The sequence below is a fragment of the Moschus berezovskii genome, chromosome 18 (genome assembly GCF_049115385.1).
Source record: "Moschus berezovskii isolate FMDL1 chromosome 18, NW_MosBer_1.0, whole genome shotgun sequence".
In the NCBI taxonomy this organism is placed as follows: domain Eukaryota; kingdom Metazoa; phylum Chordata; class Mammalia; order Artiodactyla; family Moschidae; genus Moschus; species Moschus berezovskii.
In genome coordinates this window covers 38,430,882-38,451,488 of record NC_142477.1, presented here as the reverse complement: position 1 = coordinate 38,451,488, position 20,607 = coordinate 38,430,882, and the positions used below count along the sequence as shown (strand labels likewise).

The 20,607-nt window shown below is 40.1% G+C and overlaps 1 protein-coding gene across 1 annotated transcript in view; it reads right to left on the bottom strand.

The window, feature by feature from the left end:
* The window catches only part of SPEF2 (sperm flagellar and cilia associated 2), a 201,730-nt gene extending 181,476 nt beyond the window's left edge, over window positions 1-20,254 (bottom strand). The window contains exons 1-3 of the mRNA XM_055422187.2: window positions 20,047-20,254; window positions 9,069-9,171; window positions 295-547 (exon numbers count right to left, since the gene is read on the bottom strand). Coding sequence (XP_055278162.2) covers window positions 295-547; window positions 9,069-9,171; window positions 20,047-20,104 — 414 coding nt within the window. The 5' untranslated portion in view covers window positions 20,105-20,254. The remainder of the gene's footprint in view (window positions 1-294; window positions 548-9,068; window positions 9,172-20,046) is intronic.
* Between the last annotated feature and the right edge of the window lie 353 nt (window positions 20,255-20,607).

Sequence of the window (20,607 nt, the reverse complement as noted above, 5' to 3'; positions counted from 1 at the left end):
CAGGAGATCTGAGTGGATATGACAGGGTGTATAGAAGAAAAAGAGCAGGCCTAAGAAGCACAAGGAATTAGGAACAAACAGAATTTGATAAGTTACTGGCGATTAGTGGATAGGATGGAGGGAGGGATCAAAAATGAATAAATGGAAAGAAAAGATAAAACCTGAATAGGGCCAATAACATAATCAGCGACATACTTGCTCTAAGGGGCTTCTTTGAAAATGCAACATCATTGCCATGTTTCTTCAGCAAGCTTTATATTCCGCTATGTTTATCGTTTTTCTTTATGTACTTACATCTCGAAAAGCCTCGCTTTTCGTGTTTTGAAATTTTGTGCTCATCAGGGGCTGTACGGTTGGCATTTCCACTCCAGTCTGAACACCTTTCTTTTTCCTCTGGAGAGCAATGTACAACTGATATAAGAGTTTCGTGGCAGCCCCAGGCTTCTCTGTGATGATATTGTGGGCCACATTCTGATCAAACTGCACACCCAAAAGGTGAAGTGTGGGCTCCAAGCGAGAAAAATTGTTAAGTCTGGCACTTGAAATCCTAGGCATTAAAATATTTCACATAATAAGACATTGACTTAAAAGCAAACAACAAATATCAGAGGATTTTCATAACCAAATCCCATGTTCTTTTAAATGTATCAGTCCTCGCAAAAGCCACTTAATCCTCTAGACAAGTTGAGATTTTGTCTATCGCCCTAGCTCCATGCATTTATTTCTCTTGAGTGGCTAAACTAAAACTCATTAATTTCATATAATCTTCTACTTAAATAGAAACTAGAATTTCTACAGGCAGTCAGTACAAAAACATACCTAAATGCCCTCTTCGAAATGGAAAAACTTAACTATAGTTTTGAAGAATAGTTTACTCAGAAGACAAAACTGCACTTTAAATATCCATTTCTTTAATTGATATCACCTGAAAATGACCATATTTTCAGTGACGACTGAAAGTGACAACTCTCACCATTATCCTCTCAAGCATTGTCAGAAATAGTTAAACAATATTAGCCATACAACTAGATGAATCATGAGATCATCACTGTACAGTTTATATCACTTCTTCAAAAATCACTAAAGACTTTCTAAAATATATGTATTGTTGAATCATCTATTGTCAAATGAGGCTCACATTTTAGAACTCATTAATTCACTGTTAATTTACTCTCTCAACTATACCAATAACTTATTTAATTTAATAAATGTTTATAAAATTATTAAGGTTTACAAAGATGAATAAGACGCCCTGTCCTTTAGCAGTTCAGAGCAGGAAAACAGGTATAATAAGTAGTGATAAACTGATGCAACTGTTGTAATAAAGGTCTCAAATGATCAAGGGCCGTCAGAAGCCTATGAATACAACAGCAGAATAAAAGCAAAAAGATGTTGGATGCATTTTCAACTTTTGTGCCTCTCTTATGTTCAAACTGGACGCAAATGTCAATTTTATCCACGTGGCCCATTTTCTCTTTAACTTTCAAACATCAGTGACATTCTTTGATGGAAAAAAATATACTGAATATACTTGAATATAAGTCAAAGTCCCATCTTCTCCCTGAAAAAAGAGGATACCTTAGAACAGAGGGAGTTGGCAGAATTTCTAATATTATAGGGTTACTCACTCAGTAACTTCATTTTAGACTACAAAACTATTTGGAGAACATACAATGACCTCCGTTGAATTTTCAGAAGCTGAAAGAGATCACTTAGCACTTAAACTTTTAAAATTTTATTTTATTTTTAATTGGAGGATAATAACTTTACAATATTGTGATGGTATCTGCCATACATCAACAAGAATCAGCCATAGGTATACATATGTCCTTTCCCTCTAAAACCTCCCTCCCACCTCCCTCTACATCCCAGCCCTCTAGGTTGTCACAGAGCATCGGCTTTGGGTTCCCTGTCATACAGCAAATTCTTACTGGCTATCTACTTTACATATAGTAATGTAGATACTTCAATGCTACTCTTTCAGATTATCCCACCTTGTCTCTCCCCCACTATGTCCAAAAGTCTGTTCTGTATGTCTGCATCTCCACTGCTGCTCTGTAGATAGGTTCATCAGTATCTTTCTAGATTCTGTGCGTGCGCAAGTATGCGTGTGCGTGTGTGTGTGTTACTTGCTCAGTTATGTCCAACTCTTCGCAACCTCATAGACTGTAGGCCACCAGGCTTCTCTGTCCATGGAACTCTCCAGGCAAGAATACTGGAGTAGGTTTCCATTCCCTTCTCCAGGTCTAGATTCCATATATATATACACTAATATATGATATTTGCCTTTCTCTTTCTGCCTTACTTCACTTTGTATCCCCGGTGAAGGAACTAGCAGCCCACTTCAGTATTCCTTCTTAGAGAATACCACGAACAGAGGAGCCTGGTGGGCTACAGTCCAAGGGATCCCAAGAGTCAGACACAACTTAGCAACTAAACCACCATTTTGTATAACAGGCTCTAGGTTCATCTACCTCATTAGAATTGACTCAAATGCATTCCTTTCTATAGCTGAGTAATATTCCATTATATATATGTATCACAACTTATTTATCCATTCACCTGTCAACAGACATCCAGGTTGCTTGCATGTCCTAGCTATTGTAAATAGCACTTAACACAAACTTTATATACTGTCATACTGTTTCTAGTATATTATTTCAAGAGATAACTCTTAAGCAGTGATTCTAAACTTTTTTTTTTTTAATCACATATACTATCCTTTGGAAATCTGATGAGAGCTATGAAACCTTTTCCCTAGAAAAGAGAACACACACCCTTACATATACACAAAATGTGTATGCAGTGTTGGGGTATTTGTCAATCTTCTAAAAATCTAGCCTAAAGGTGCCTACTAAATGCAAAGGAGGTGGGGCTAGGAAAATAAAGGAATGATTTATAAATATAAACAAAGAAGCCAGTGCCATAGGAAGGCCAAAGCAACAAACGTATTGACAGAAGCCACTGAATTCCTTTTCCAGTCATGTGGTATAACTCAGTGTCCTATTTCCTCCATTTAGCATGGCATGCAACATCGGCCACACTTTGAATAAAGTATTTTAAATTGATAAAAGATAAACAGATCTTAGAAGCAATGAGAAGAGATAAGGAATGCTATAGGCAATCTTATCAACAACAAAAGCAAAACATTTTTTTAGGTCTTCTCATGTCATGTCCAGTGTTGCAACTTGTTTTCCCACAAATGACCTACAGTTTGAGATAACAAGCATTGGCCTGAAATGATGAGGGTACTATACAGACCATGTTTTGAAGAGTGTGATTGTGAAAGAGGATGGTCAGGTCAATGACTTGTGTTCACATTCCTCGGATGGGCACCTGACACCCACCTTTGATCTTTCATGTCCTTCTTATCTTCGGAGTTTGTATGTTTTTTCCACTACGTTTATTTGCAAAGATATGGCCCGAGGGACACCTTTTCGAGGTTTTGCCTGTGACATACCTTAGGCTTCAGAGATCAGAGGCACCATAATTTGGGAAGGAAAATCCAAAAGCAAACACCATTCATTTCCAAATTTTATCAAAATTTAGCCCTGTGCCCGATGAAAGTCAAGCACACTACCCTTCCTCTTACTTGTTTTACACAACCTCCAGAATGCAGTGTAGCCTGCTAATACTAGGGCTCAGTGACACGGTAGGCTTCAAAATGGCTTTTATGGTCTGGCCGAAGTGTCCAAGTGTAAAAATACTTCTTTCTGGAAGCTTTTAATAATATACATTCTAAATATCCAACCAAAATTTTGGGAATATAACTGGTATATAAATGGATGGAAGTCCACTCTTGTTATAATGTATGCTCAATCAGTATACCATGATAATCAACAGTTGTTTTTAAACCTAGAGAAACCACTGGGACATTTTTGCTCTGGAGACAGAGCATATGATGTAAATGATGACCCTTGAGGGGATAAGGAATGTGTTCTGGGAAAAGCCTTCTCCCTCTCTACCTGCAGTCCTTATCTGCCAAGGGATTACCTGTCTCTTCTCCTTGACACCTTCTGAGGGAATACAACTCAAAAGATCATTAAAATAGGGATATCCATGCTCCTTTACTTTGTATTTTTTTAACTAATCTGCTCACCCTCTGAGTTGGACTACAGATATCTTAAAAGAGAATTCTTTCAGAGTTAGATGAGTTATTCTTAAGATGAAGTAATTCCCAAAGCAAGTTAACTTCAAGTTATGTGCAATGCAGATTTAGTTTTCTGTTTACATTTTAAACTAAAGAAACTAAAACTATTACATAAAAATCCCCAAATCATGAGCTCTGGTACTAGACAGCTGTTTAAAAACTAGGCTTTACAAAGAAGTGTCCTTTTCCCCACTGAATACGCTAATACAAAGCTCAGATGCATGGAGTTACTGATTCTTGTCTTCTTTAGAATATCATGTGCCCTAGAAAAACAGTGGGTTGTCCTAGGAACTAAAGGTTGATAGTATTTGATTGTTAAACAAATAGGTCCATCTCAACTTCACTTTCACTTTTCACTTTCACACATTGGAGAAGGAAATGGCAACCCACTCCAGTGTTCTTGCCTGGAAAATCCCAGGGATGGCAGAGCCCGGTGGGCTTCCGTCTATGGGATAATACAGAGTTGGACACGACTGAAGTGACTTAGCAGCCCCATGTTAAGAAATGTGATGATGCTCAGTGGAACAGAAAGTTCATCCTTTGCAGTGAGCACAGGGCAGGGCTGCAACACAGGATGATACTCAGGGCACCTACCTATGCAGAGGCAGGACAAAGGTGTGAAATCTACCCTGGGCTCAGCTTGCCAAGCCCAGGACCTTGGTATGAGGCAGCTTCATCCCAAATGGGGCTTTTGGCTCTTTGCACACAGGCTTCCCTATTCACTGAGACCTGTGTCTTTATGATTACCTTCATCCATATGGGTCCGTATTTCTATTTCATGCAAAGACCTTCCATGGTCTTGCTAACAAGAGCCAACTGAGTATACATGAAATACTACATGCATGATCTGATTAGTATGGTTCTTTTAAGTTTGCCATACCTAATTCAGAACCAGATACACTTTCTGAAGTCAGTCATTTTTATTCAAATGGAGAAACATGATGGTGTGCCTGCAGAGGGTTAGGGACAATGCCTGGAGCGCAAAGAATAAACATACTCTGCAACTTGGAGCATCTTTGCAAAGTAGTTAAGACACAGACATTCATATATTCACTCATCATATATGGTTTGGGCTCTTTCAGGTGGTGGTAACTCTGATAAGACCTGACATATAAATAAAAAATATAACTTAAAGTAATAAAAAAGGGATGCCTGAAGTGTTGTTGAAACAAACAGAAAAAAAGAGGAAAAGGAAATTAAATCTGCTGAGAGTTTAGAAAAGGGTGGATTTTTAGCTGTATCTTATGGATGAATAAGTTTCTTAGTGTGAAAGTGAACAAAGAATGATATACAAAGGTTCAAGGCATAACAAAAACACATGACATATTTGTGGACCAAAGGAGCTTATGTTAGAGCTACAGACTGGTGGAAAATAAGACTGGAAAGGGTGGATGAGGGTCACAAGCGAAGCATTTTGTAAGAGACGCCTTGAGAAAGAGAAACTGGAATACCTAAAGTTTTTTAAGCTGATGGGGGAAACCACACCTAAAGATGTGGGTGTAGAGTTCTATTTGCCTATGAAGTTCAAATAAGGGGCTTAATGCAGGACTTATCAGAATATGCAGCCATTCATTAATTCAGAAAACATTTACTGAAAGCTAAACATGTGCCAGGCCCATGATAGCCCTGGGGATGCAAAGAAAAATAATTCATACTACAACTACAAAATCCTTTGAAGGTACAATGTGCAACTGAAAGACATACAAACAAAGAAACTGACAACAAAGTGACCGATATTGTAACAAGTAACTGCACGAGGTAAGTTTATAACTTTCATGAAGGGATAATAAGCAATGACACCAAAAATGGATTGGAAACCTGGTTACATGGAGATCATCACAAATCAATCTGTGCATATGAGAACTCGTGAGAAAGCCAAAAAGAGAAAAGAAAGGAATGTACACTGACTTACCTACCCCGGAAATCTTATCCCTTAGAGGCTGATCCTGGCTTCTATTGGAAGGGAGGAGATTTAGGTAGAAGCGGAGTGGGCACGGGGCTAGAAGATCAAGCAGAGGATGCAGCTTGGGCTAAGCAGTGAAGGACAGTGTATACCTTGCTCTTGAGGAAAAGATGTGAGACATGGAGAGTAGGATATGCACTAGAATGTTACCTAGTACCCTAGAAGCTTAAGAAACTGTCAGGGATTAGCAAAAGAGGCTAACTTGGTATAAAAAGATATTTACAATCCATGGCTTCTCTTGAATTACACTGTTATTACCTGCACAACTAGCATAATCTGGATTGTGAAAGAATGACTCACCTCTAGAATGCAGGTACTAGACTTCTTTTCCTTAAACTCTTGCAATGTAGGTAATGCTCAATGGAGGTCTACCATCCCAAGGAATCAAAAACTAAGAAATACTTGTGTGGGAAATATCAGGTTAAAACACTATGGATATAAAGCAGGATGTCACGAATGGCAGAGTAAGGACCTCCAAAAATCTATTCCTCCAAAAAGACAATAATAAAACTGACAAAATTAACTTCTTCATAACTCTAGCAATTAGCCAAAGGCATGAAACAATATAAAGAAAATTTATTCAAGGAAAAAACTTTAATCTCAATAAGAACAGACAGCTTTTAGTCATTTTAACTTGCCCTATTTCTATTTCCTTCTTCCCAGCTCTTGAAAATCAGCAGCCTTGCAGTAAAAACCAGCAGCCTACCAGCCATCTGAGCAGACAGACAGGTTTGAAACTCCTCAAGCAATCCTATCCTCAGAGCACTGTCACTATTTAACATAATTTAGAGCTCAATCACGGCCTTAGGTAGCTGTGATTTTAAACAGTTGCCACCGATTGCTTTTTACTAATACCCTGGGAATAGGGTTTTCCAAATGGCAACCCACTCCAGTATTCTTGCCTGGAGAATCCCACGGACAGAGGAGCCTGGCGGGCTACAGTCCATGGGCTCGCAAAGAGTCAGACACGACCTAGTGATTGAACCACCACCACCATCTAAGGCAGTAATACCGCTGGTGCAAACAAGAGTGCCCGAAAACTTAAAAGGAAGTTATAAGAATGAAATACCCACTGGGAACTCTGAAAAGCTCTGATGCATTCCTGGGGATCGAGAGGACCATATGCATGTATAGGAATGTTTGGATACCCAGGAAAGACAGGAGGAGGCCCAAATCTCTCACTTTTGGCTGACCCAACGCTCCTGTGCAAGCAGGAAATAAAGGCTAAGGCAGAGGTTGTAAACTGTGAAATCACTGAATATATACCTCAACAAACTCAGCATCTCAGCCAAGGAAGATTTATCAATTCAAGATATTTTAAAATATTTCCACTTATTTGCTGAGCTCTGTTCACTAAGCTAACCAGGCAGAGTCTTCAGGTGCTATAGACAACAGGGAATAAAGATTTTCAAAAATTAGTCCAAGAGAGTCATTAAACAAACAAAAAGTAGCAGCAGAGCAAAAACAACAACAAATCCCGGCAAGGTGGAATAATCTGAGTTACCTCACTGTATTATTTTAGATGTCTGTTTTCAGCAGTTATGAGACATACAGAGAAATAGGAAACACTGTCCATACCTAGGGGGAAAAGGTCAGTAGAAACTCTCTGAGGAAGCCCAGATGTTTAATTTATTAGACAAAGACCTTAACTTGGCTATTACAAGTGTTAAAAACTAAAATAATTCATTTTTTAAATTATAAAAGAAAGTATGAGAACAACATGTCAACAAAAATAGAATATCAATAAGGAAATAGAAATTATAAAAATGAGAACCAAGTGGAATTCTAAAAAGTATAATGAAAATGCAATACTTTGGCCACCTCATGCGACGAGTTGACTCACTGGAAAAGAGTCAGATGCTGGGAAAGGTTGGGGGCGGGAGGAGAAGGGGACGACCAAGAATGAGATGGCTGGATGGCATCACCGACTCTGTGGACATGAATTTGAGTGAACTCCGGGAGTTTGTGATGGACAGGGAGGCCTGGCGTGCTGTGATTCATGGGGTCGCGGAGAGTCGGACACGACTGAGCGACTGAACTGAACTGAACTGAAATGAAAAAGTCACTAGAATAGCTCAACAAGACATTTGAGTTGGCAGAAGAAAAAGCAGTAAACTCAAAGACAGATCAGTTGAAACTATTCACAGGGGTAACAAAACGGAAAAAGAATGAAGAAAAATGAACAGAATCCCAAAACACATAAACTCATTCTAATCATGAGAGAAAATTTCAGACTAATTCCAACTGAGGAACAATATCAAAATACTTGACCAGTTTTTAATTTTTCAAAAATGCAAAGATTATAAAAAACAAGGAAAGTCTGAGAAAATGATATCCTGATAAGATATTGGAACAAAAAAGACATTAGATAAGAATCATAGCAAATCTTTGGTATAAAATGTACCATACCAATACAAGATGACAACAGTAGGGAAAACTGGATGTGAACAACGTGGGAATTCTCTGTACTATCTCTGCAACTTTTCTGTAAACCTAAAATTGTTCTAAAATAAAAAGTTTAGTTTTAAAAATCAACAAAGCTCCCGAGACCTGTGGGATACTGTCAAGTACACCAACATACACCTAATAGGAGTCCCCAAAAGAGAAGAGAGATGCAAAGAAATGGGGAGAAAGAACTTTTGGAGAAATGAGGAGAAAAAGTTTCACAAATCTGATTAAACACAGGAGTGCAGGTTTATGGAAGACATCAAAATGGGGCCCATCTAGAGATAAGGTCTTGCAACAGCCTGTAACTTTCTCTCCTTTGTACTCCCGGGAAAATGACGTATGTATATGTGAGGAAGCAGCAATTTTCATACCGATGATATGCTTGCCTGGTTTAGGTTTGGAAGGAATCTTGTGATAAATGATTCCCTAATGTTAACTTTGGAGGCTAAATCCATCCAAATGCCAAAGGAATTGACCTTTTTTAAAATAAAGAATAATCTCACTAACCTGCTTTCTGAAAAGTCTGCAAAATCATCCTGAAGTGAAAACTTGTGCAAAACTTCTCCAATTAGATAGCCACTGGAAAATGCCTTTGCAAATGACTTGGGACCTGATTTTTAAAACACAGAGATAAAAAAGTAAATATAATGCTTTACACAGAGCTTATATATTTTCAGTGTGTATATACAGAGTAAAATCCCATAATTTAACTTGAACTCAGAATGCCATCAAAATAGTTCTAAAACTATCTTTTAATAATCAGATGAAAATACTGAATTTTAACAGTAGGTATCTTATAAAGATCTCTGAATAAATGTGGATCACTACTTGATAACATGATATTTTGAAAGAAAATACAACTTCTGATCAAACCAAACAAAACGTAACCAACAAAATATATAACCTTAGATCTAAAAACAAATCTTCAGTATGTTTTATAAAATTATACTCTAATACTCCCATTATCAATACAACCTGTGGATGATTTCATATTCTTGACCAAGTGAGGTACAATCCAACTTCTTTAAACCTCAAAACTTAATTTTAACCTTTATGCAAGGGAAATGTTACAAAAATCATCTGCACCTTCTTCAATAAAGCCTACTGAACATAATCAAGATTTTCCTTGGGCTTCCCTGGTGCCTCAGTGGTAAAGAATCCACCAGCCAATGCAGGAGACATGGATTCGATCCCTGATCCAGGAAGCCCACATATCTCAGAGCAAATAAGCCCATGCCCCACAGCTACTGAGCTCGTGCTCCAGAGCCTGGGAGCTGCAACTACTGAGCCCATGGGTAGGACTTCAACTACTGAAGTCTGTGTGTCCTAGAGCCTGTATTTTGCAATAAGAGAAGCCACTTCAATGAGATGCCTGCAGACCACAACTAGAGTAGCCCCCGCTCACCACAACTAGAGAAAAGCCTGTGAAGCAATGAAGATCCAGTGCAGCCCAAATTAAATAAAGAAAAAAAAATTGAAAACTATATTATAAAAAAGATTTACATTGGTGGTTCTGTGGTTTACTCCAGTGTAGCTGGTGTCCTATACGATGATGGAGATGGCGCAGAGGAAGACAGGTTTTGGAGCTAGAGATATCTATGCTGAAATCCTGTCTCTGCCTTTTACTAGCTGGGCAACCTCTGACAAGCTGCTTAACCTTCCTGAATTTCTGCCCCATCCTATCTGTATCTATCTTGGTGAGCTACTTTAAAGATTAGAGGCAATATATGAGAATTTCTTGGTACAGTGTCTGCCACAAAGTATGCACATAATGATGAGTGCAGGAAAAAAAATTAAGTGTAAAACAGAATTTGCGCTCTTTAAAAACGTCCTTAGTTTGGGGTCACTTATATTTTTCTTATGAAGGATATAGGGTTACATGGTATTCAAGAACGATATTCGAAGTTGATGCATAATGCATTATCATAAGACAAAGTCATCATCTCTCTAAGGATTTCAAAATCCTCCAAAAATCTTCAGTGTGTTTCTATCAGAGTCCTTTGCTGCTGCTGCTGCAGCTGCTAAGTCGCTTCAGTCGTGTTCGACTCTGTGAGACCCCACAGACGGCAGCCCACCAGGCTCCTCCGTCCCTGGGATTCTCCAGGCAAGAACACTGAAGTGGGTTGCCATTTCCTTCTCCAATGCGTGAGAGTGAAAAGTGAAAGTGAAGTTGCTCAGTCCTATCTGACCCTTAGCGATCCTGTGGACTGCAGCCTACCAGGCTCCTCCATCCATGGGATTTTCCAGGCAAGAGTACCAGAGTGGGGTGCCATTGCCTTCTCTGATCAGAGTCCTTTAGGCAACTGCAATATTAAGTATCTATAAAATGTTATGCATTATCACAGTATCACAAACTTGCTCATAATGAATTATCCTCTTTTATCTATTTGACTATTAACAAGGTGGCTAACCACAAAAGAAGTTAGAATGATTTCACAATTCATAGAGCTGGTGCTTGGTGTGTGATTGCAGAGAGGTGAGGGGAGATCTTACTCAGAAGACTTTACATCATCATAAGGCTCCTGCATATCTGACACCAGCCCACAATTTTGCCCACAGCTTCCCTAGTACCTGCTCTCAAAGTATTTTATACTTTAATAATACCCCAGTTATTAGGTTAAATCAATATAAAGTAGCTTAAAAAGATGTCAACAATTCTCATTGATTTTGTTTACTCAGGGTGAGCTCCTAAACTATCTAGCACTAGAATCTATTGACTCTGCCTTCCAGCATCATGGGGCTTCCCAAGTAGCTCAGTTGGTAAAGAATCTGCCTGTGATGCAGGAGACTTGGGTTCGATCCCTGGGTCAGGAAGATCCCCTGGAGAAGGGAACAGCAACCCACTCTAGTACTCTTGCCTGGAGAATTCTACGGACAGAGGACCTGGCTGGCTACAGTCCATGGGATTGCAAAGAGTCAGACATGACTGTGCGACTAATATTCCTTTCCTTTTCCAGCATCATATACCAGTAGTCTTTGAAGCAACTGAAATCCAAAGAGCTCCTTCTGCCCCTAAAGGCAGAGGTGTGCCTTGTCCTTCCACTGAGTCACTGTTGCTTTCTCCTTCCCTCAGGACCCCCACTGCTGACCTCCAAAGCTGTTCCCTGCTTTTCGGTTGTCCACCACTGTCCTTGCTGTGCCATCTGGGCTGCTCTGGCTGTGCCTTGCACCTCTTCTGTCTGTTGTTTTCTCTGTTCAGCTTCTTTCCATTTTTTCTCCCTCTAGCCTGTCCCTATTCTTAGTTTTCTGAAGTGCCATTGGACCTATAGTCATTGTCAGACTATAGAGTCCTATTAAAAATCTAAAGACTGCTACTTTGCATTCAGGAGCTGCTGCTGTATCTGGTGATCTCGTTCTCCCACTCTTTCTGGATTTTGCATTTTTGCCTATTGCTCCTGTTGACAGAAGACCTGACATCTAACCTGTGAAAAAACTGGGGAATAACTATCCTAATCCATCACACTCAACTTATCAGGCAAATGGTCTGTAGCTAACTTATAGCTACAAAAATGTCAGGAGAAAGATAAAATCATAATCTACTTCCTTTGAAGTGGCAGGACTTCTTAATAAGACTATTCTGATATGGATAAAATAGAGGCATTTTGGCTATAAAGGTCAAAGAAGAATAGCAAACACATTATTTCACTGTCAAGTAGGGTACTATAAATAAGTTTGAAAACGTGTTTGCAGCTCTGTGTGTGTTAGACACTTCCAGTTTTTCTTTTCTTTTTTTTCCTGTGCTACAGGAACACAGAAGAAAACAATCAAGAGAAAAGCTATAGGAAGCAGCAAAAACAACAGAGGGAAAACACATAGAAAAAAATGGAGAGAAAAAAGAATACGTGCAAGAAATTAGATGAAGAAAAAGCAGATAATCCAAGAATATGTAGATTAAAAAGTATGAGAAGGAAGATAAGAAGCCAGAGAGAGAAAGAGGAATGGAGAGAGGTGAGGGGAGAAGAACAGAAAGGAAAAAAGAAAACACAGAAGAACGATTTTTTTCTTTTTGGCTTATCAAATGTTCCTTCCCAGTAAATGTTCCGGAATACCACAACCAATGATGGCCACCTTTATAAGTTAGTTTGCATTCATGACTGGAATTACCTAGGGGAAGGAAAAGGTGGATTGACTCCAGGATAAGGAACAATGAAGAATGTGAGAAAGAAATGAACCATAGGAGCTCAGTAACAATCTTCTCCCTGAGCTCGGAAATGATTTACATCTGGAAAAATGTTGTTCAGTAACAACTCAGCCACACCTCCAGTCCTCCAAGCCACAGGTCTGATCCCATTCACTAAAACTTTCAATTGCAGAAAGCTTTGATATGAGCTTTTGTGAATTTTCTGGGATGGAGGGGAAAGGGTCTGTGTGCTTTTCACCTGAGCCAGCTGGAGAAAAGACAAAAGAAGATAAGCCTTCTACATTCCAGATGGTAATGCGGTCAGCACAGGCTCTGGAGAGAGAAATATTCTCTGGTTTGACTCTTGGACCATTTATAAGACCCTGGACTTTGGATAGTTACACAGCCTCAGTTCCTTAAAAGAGGGAGAGTGATGGGTTCTACCTCCTGACAGTTGGTTTAATTAAATGAGATAATTGATTAAATGAGATAATGTAAAGTGCTTAGCATAATTCCCGGCCTATAGTACCTGCTCGGTGATCACTTTTATTATTATTGAAAGTGTTAGTTGCTTAGTCATGTCCAATTCTTTGCGACCCAGTGGACATAGCCTGCTAGGCTCCTCTGTTCACGGAATTCTCCAGGCAAGAATACTGGAGTGGGCAGCCATTTCCTTCTCTAACGAATCTTCCCGACTCAGGGATCAAACCTGGGTCTCTTGTTGCGGAGGCAGATTCTTCACCATTTGAGCCACCAGGTGCTGCTTCCTAATTTAAGACAACATGCTAGATCAATTACACAATTCATAAGCTCAGTAACAGAGCCTCAATGATTATAGTACGGGGTTTCCCACGTGGTGTTAGTGGTAAAGAACCTGCCTGCCAATAAAGGAGATGCCAGAGCCAAGGCTTTAAGCCTCCGTCAGAAAGATCCCCTGGAGGAGGGCATGGCAACCCACTCCAGTATTCTTGCCTGGAGAATCCCACGAACAGAGGAGACTGGTGGCCCATGGTCCATAGGGTAACAAAGAGTTGGACACGACTGAAGTGATTTAGCATGCATGCATGCACCCACACATGCAATGACTATAGTACAAAGATCCTTATTTAAAGATAACTTAAAACTTAGATAGCAAATATTTGACCCTGTCCTTAAAGTCAGATACAGACCTACTCTTGGGTCCAGATAAGCTATAACACTCTCCCCGGTCTGGGGAAGCATATATAATCAAATGTAGTTGATTTTTACAGAAAACCATTTGAGGGAAAGAAATAATGACTGAACATAGCCTCACAGCATTTGTGGTTAAGTTTTGCTACCAAATAACTAAAGAGATTTGGGGATGTGGGGATCGTAGATAAGGGCCTATAGACCATACAGTCTATGCTAACTGGCCTTTGTTCCTTCTTTACTAGAAGAGCAAAGATCTAGCTTGGATTATCAACAACATTTTAAAAACCAAGCAAATTTACTTTCATTTGAGAGACAGAAAAGCTGCTGCTGGTGGCGGGGCACTGGCCTGACCGCATTAGGCCCTGGTGTTCCTAGAAGCTGGCCCAGTACTCACGGCCAGACTTTGGCCTTCTCTTGCTGGCCATAATCAATTTCACAGCACACCAAGACCAGACAAGGTTATTCAGTGACCCTGATGGACTAAGACAAAAACAACATCCTTCTATAAACATGTCTGAACTCAGAGTGAAATAGTATTGCCCAAAACACAAAAAATGACCAAATGTCACCACTCTATTCTGACTGATGTGAGTGGTTGCTACTGTTTCTCCCTCCTTGTTTTGTTATCCCCACTTTTATTACCAGAATAGGTTATTCTGGTGTTCTTTTCTGCATGATGAATTGGTACTGCGGCTTATAAAATCATCAGAATGTAATGTCTGTTCAGTTCAGTTCAGTCACTCAGTCGTGTCTGCCTCTTTGCAACCCCATGAATCACAGCACACCAGGCCTCCCTGTCCATCACCAACTCCCGGAGTTCACTCGAACCCATCTCCATAGAGTCGGTGATGCCATCCAGCTATCTCATTCTCTGTCGTCCCCTTCTCCTCCTGCCCCCAACCTTTCCCAGCATCAGAGTCTTTTCCAGTGAGTCAACTCGTCACATGAGGTGGCCAACTCCATGAGGTGGAGTTTCAGCTTTAGCATCAGTCCTTCCAATGAACACCCAGGACTGATTTCCTTTAGAATGGACTGGTTGGATCTCCTTGCAGTCCAAGGGACGCATGTGACAATTCCTAAGAAGTTGCTTAAAGTAATAAAGCAGAGCTTCTGAAATCACAAAAGTGAGGATCAAAGTACCTAGGATGACCTTCCCGAGATGAACAAATCCATCAGATTCAGCTAAAAACAATACTTTACCCTACTTTTGCCTCACTCATGCATCCTCATATAATAAATATTTACTAGGTGCTTATTATGTGGCAGGCATCATAACAGGTATTCTTCTAAAGTGAGAGACACAAAAGTTGTTGAAATAATATTATCTAGACCTAGATAGATGATAGGCACTGTGGTAGATATTTTCCATTTGCAATATCATTTGATACCTCCCAAATATACGGTAATTATTATTATTACCTCTAAGGGTACAAAATTGTGACTAAAGATTACTGTTTCTAGTTCGGATACTAAAAAATCAGGACTTTAGAGATACTAAATTTTTCAACTCAGTTTTCTATTTATTGATTCTTTGTTACTTGTGACAATAATGTCTGAGACTATTGAAACAAAAATACCCATAATAAGGTATCTACAATTTTCAATATGACCCCACTCAGAATCCAAAAGAATATGGACTGCTTGTATATCAATTTTTACAAAGAATCTGATGTATACAGTACATGGAATTTGAATGTTCTACATTTGTGGAGAATGTTTAATTATGACATTCTGATGCCGTCCTTTTACAGTGAATTCATAAGCATTTTGTAAAACAGAGGCAATGGTTAGGCTTGAAAATAACTGAGAGTCTGTAAAGACTTTTACAGCAAATCTCTTAGTAACATTGTTCTATATTGCTTATTTTTTATTACAAAAATAATTGCTTGAATTATTTTCTATTGAACAACTTTTAGTATTTTAAGACATTTCATTAACATACATCTATCACCGACTCAATGGACATGAGTTTGGGTAAACTCCGGGAGTTGGTGATGGACAGGGAGGCCTGGGGTGCTGTGATTCATGGGGTCGCAAAGAGTCGGACACGACTGAGCGACTGAACTGAACTGAACTGAAGCATTATTTCCCAGGACAAATGGTCTAGTTAAACTTAACTCACTGGAGATCTTAGCTTTAGTAACAGATCTGAATCTTCATATGTTGAGACTAATCAAACCTCTGGTGACTCCCAGAAACCTCATTAAGTGGAGGGAGACTGTTCTTAACTGAGGATCATTGGAATTCATTTTCTTTACTGCTGATATTCAGGGTAGTCCAGGCAACACAAAATTCAATATGAGATGCTTTATCCAAATTGATTTCTACCTTTCAGAATAATCTAGAAATCAATCAGCTTTACCTGCCTCTCTAATGACTAAACCATTATTGAGTCTCACCGAGGCAGCAATGCATTCACTTGGCATCCTCATTCTATTTGCTTTGTCTCAGGAAGCAACATGTGGACTGAACTACTTCTAAACAAATACTAATAACTCCACCATTGCCATTTAACCATTTAGCCATCTGGTTGAATTTCTGTACTTCTTGTGACTTCAGCTGAACAATAATGCTCCTTAAAAGGAGCTCAAATGAATATCTTTGGCAGGGTTAATTTTTAAATAGTAAATTCCCTAAGCATAAAATCAAATGTATAATACATCCTAAAAGCACGAGTCAAAGATCTAGTTCCAAATTCTAGTTCTAGGACTTACTAGATGGGTGACTTAGAACAAATTACCAAGCTTTCTCAACCTCTTTTACACATCTGTTCAATGGAGACAATGCCTCTTAGGACATTTTTAAATCTCAAGTATGAAAACCTATGTAAAAGCTTTAGCATAGGGTCTGGCGTAAGAATCTAAGTGCTCAACAAAGATTAACTTTTATTATTATTATTATTCCATGTATAAACTTCATTTGAGAAAACAACTTTTATGTACTCCCCTATCCCAGCAATACTTCAAGATGCTTACTATATTTCAACTAAAGTGTTAAGCTTCTTTTTCTCCTACACTGTCATGTGACATTTGATCTTCTTTTTATGATTTTGCATTTGTAAGGCTATGCTGAATTTTACTTTCAAATTATGAAGGCAATACAAGCAAAACATCAAATAACACAGATGTATAAAGAAAAGCTAGCAATCATCTCAGGTGAGCAATACCAATACACTGGCTTATATGCTTCCACACCTCTATGCTTAAACAAAGATTAAGAGTCATGTATATGTCAACAGTCCAGTATATGCCTCTCCACACTTTTCTCTCACACATCCTCATGCAAAATGGTATTATATTGGTTTCAGTAAGTTTTAATTTTTTCACTTAACAAAATTACTTGAGCACATTTTAGGTAAAAAGTTAGAGTAACTAACTCATTTGTTCTAACAACTGCATGATAATCCATAGCATAAATACAGCATCATTTACCCAAGTATTCTATTATTGAAGCAAATTCATATTGTCTCCATTTTTTTTCTTTTTGCCCCTACAATCCATGTGGCAATAAACATCCTTGTTCAAATGTCCTTACATATTGGTGATTTTATTTTTGTATGATAGTTTCTAAAAAGTAAGATTTAGCATTTTCTGTGTGTCAGGGACTATTTTAAATGCTTTGCATTTATTATCTCATTTAATCTTAACACTACTTGGTGAAGTATTATTATTACCCCTATTTTGAGTATTATAAAATTTAGGTAAATAAATTGCTCACAGGCACTAGCTAGTAAGTGTGAATAAGTGATTTTAACCTAAACAGTCTGGCCCCCAAATTCTTGCTCTTAACAGGACGCTTATCCAGAAATTGCCCAATTATTTTCCCCAGAAGTAGCATCCACTTATGGTCCTTCCAAGAGAGTTCCTATAAACTGTTTTAAGTCTTCCATTGTATACCACAGAATGGCTTATCTAATGACAGAAATCAACTGGCAGCGTGCTTCTTAGGCGCACAGATCCTATCTTGTCTATTTCCAAACACAGTTGAATGTGTTCCCTATAGTCTGAAAAGCCTTTTACAACATGGATTTAGGTAATCTCAGGAATTGTCTCTCTCTCCTTTGACTCCTCTTAGCAGTTGGGATTGGCAAGCCACTCCAGTACTCTTTTCTAGAAAATCCCATGGATGGAGGAGCCTGGTAGGCTGCAGTCCGTGGGGTCGCTAAGGGTCGGACACGACTGAGCGACTTCACTTTCACTTTTCGCTTTCACACATTGGAGAAGGAAATGGCAACCCACTCCAGTAGTCTTGCCTGGAGAATCCCAGGGAAGGGGGAGCCTGGTGGGCTTCCGTCTATGGGGTCACACAGAGTCAAACACGACTGAAGTGACTTAGCAGCACCAGCAGCAGCAGCAGCAGCAGTTGGGATCAAGAAATGAATATGTATTCCTAGTGAATGGGATGCAGAATATATTAGCTGTCTCTGTTAACAGCTTCCAGCTTCACACTTAGGGAAAGCAGAAATAGGAAATTTTCCATTTATAGTTTATGTTATTTAAATTCTTTAAAAATCTTCAGTCTTGGGACTTCCCTGGTAGTCCAGTGGTAAAAACTCAGCACCTCTGCTGCAGGGGGTAGGGGTTCAATCCCCGGTCAAAAAACTCAGGTTCTGCAGGCCTCTAGGTGGGGCCAAAAAATAAATAAAATCACCAGTCTTTTAACCTTCAGGGAATGAAGTAATTCTTCCTCCTCCTTTCAAAACCAAAACTCCCCAAACTGATTACAATTAGAAGGGCATATTACTATTTTTAGATTTCTTGTAAATTTTATTTAATACTTTTCTCAAAAGTGTCTGAATATGCAACAGAGTCTTGTGGACTTGAGCAAAGAATATGGCTTTTATTAATCAAGTAAATGAACCAAAGTAAACTCAGGAATCTGAAACTGCTTTTCTTCGGAAGAGTATACCTTAAGGCCATGATACTACATTTTGGCTCCTATGGTGAGAAAGAAATAAGAAAAGAAAAATGCCAACACCATCTGAGATAAGCATCATATTTTAGATAAAGAACAGTCAGAGACACATGGGATGATCATGGAGTCCTGGGGAAAAACTTACTGTGTGTGGGTGGCAGTTTAGCAAAGAAAAAGTCTGGGTTTATGACTCAAGAAAGGCAACTGGAGTGAGTAAGTGATAGTCGCTCAGTTCGTGTCCAACTCTGAGACCCCCTGGACTGTGGCCTGCCAGGCTCCTCTGTCCATGGAATTCTCCAGGCAAGAATACTGGAGTGGGCTGCCATTTCCTTCTCCAAAGGCTACTGCAAATGCTCCAAATTTAAAGATCCTAACACTGGTAACAAATACTTCGCAGCTGTAGAAACACTACTGGTTGAGCAAATACTGTGGATGACTTAAGATTGAATTGGCATTATTGCCCCTCTGGAAGCAAGTTGACATTATGCAAGAATGCTTCTGGGAAAAACAGATTGAAATGATTTGGCCTGCAAACCTCTTGCTTTGAGCAAAACCATACCAGTTGGAAAACGAACTCTTGTTTAAGAAACAACAAAAAGAAGTTGAATGGGGTATAGTGCTGTTCTGGAATTACTTGGTCGTCACAAAAGTTGTCAGCATGTAAAACTGCGTCTGTGGTTGTGGGATTTAGGAAATTTGGATGTCAACTTTATGGCTGGGATAAAGTCTAGTTAGTGAAGAAGTCAGCTTGGGGAAGAGTGAAAAGTGGTCAGAAGTGGCGAATGTGTACATATTGAGTTAAAACTGCTAAAATTTGTAAATGTTAATATCTTCTGCATTAATTCATTTCACACACAGCCCTTTATACTGGAGGGATCACGCTGCGAGAAGGAGGTGTTGAAACTTGTACAGGGGCACACAACTAGTAGTGCGATAGCTGGCTTTCAGGATTCACATTTCGCTGCTTTGCCAGCACACCGCGCTTCTGAGAGTGTGAAAGGAGCAATGTCAGGGCTAGACTAAAGAGTCCAGAAAGTTCTTCTCTCCACTGGGGCAAGGGCGCCCTCCCTAAAGCCTCAGAACCATGGTAGGTCAGAACCCGCGGGGCTGGGACCAACGTGATGAGGGGTAACTCAGAGCCGAGCGGCAGAGTGGAGAAGCGAGGCTCCGCGGTGGCTGAGGCGAGCCAGAGCCGGCAGCTAGCCTGCCCTGCCAGCCTCCATCAGCTCGCCGCGCCCCAGGCTCCGCGCCCCGTTCGCCCCCGGCTGTGTCACTCACTCACGGTCTGGGACACCTTCAGTTCCTGGTTGAGCCACTGGCACAGGATCTCCGACATGGTTCGGCCTGTGCCTCCCACCGCAGGCAGGTGCCAGGAACGCGCGGGAAACCTAGCCCGCCGGCCTGCCCGCGTCCTCCTGTTGCCAAGGGCGACCCGTTGCTAAGGAAGCGTATTCAGGCCGGAGCTAGGGGAAAGGCTGGGGGAAGAGGGGTGCCGGAGCTCAGCCCAGGAGGACAGAAAACCGTCGCCTGCCCCCTGCTGGTAGGCCAGACCGAGATGTGCGCAGGCGCGGGGCGCTTGGGCGGGCTGCGGGAAGGCGGTGGGGCGCAATTAACACAACAGCCCGGAGACGTTAGCAGGGTTGGCATGTGGAGGAGGAGAGGCAAGGGAGCTTCTCGGAAGAAAGGATCTTGGTTGAAGGGGAATTTTTTTCTTCCTGTTTGCCTCCTAAAGAAACTTATGGAAGCCCCTGCTCCAATGACCTCAGTTTTGTCTTTAACTTACAAATTGCCAGTTTTAATTGCTCTGTTATGTGGGCTACCCAGGCAGGGACCGAACAG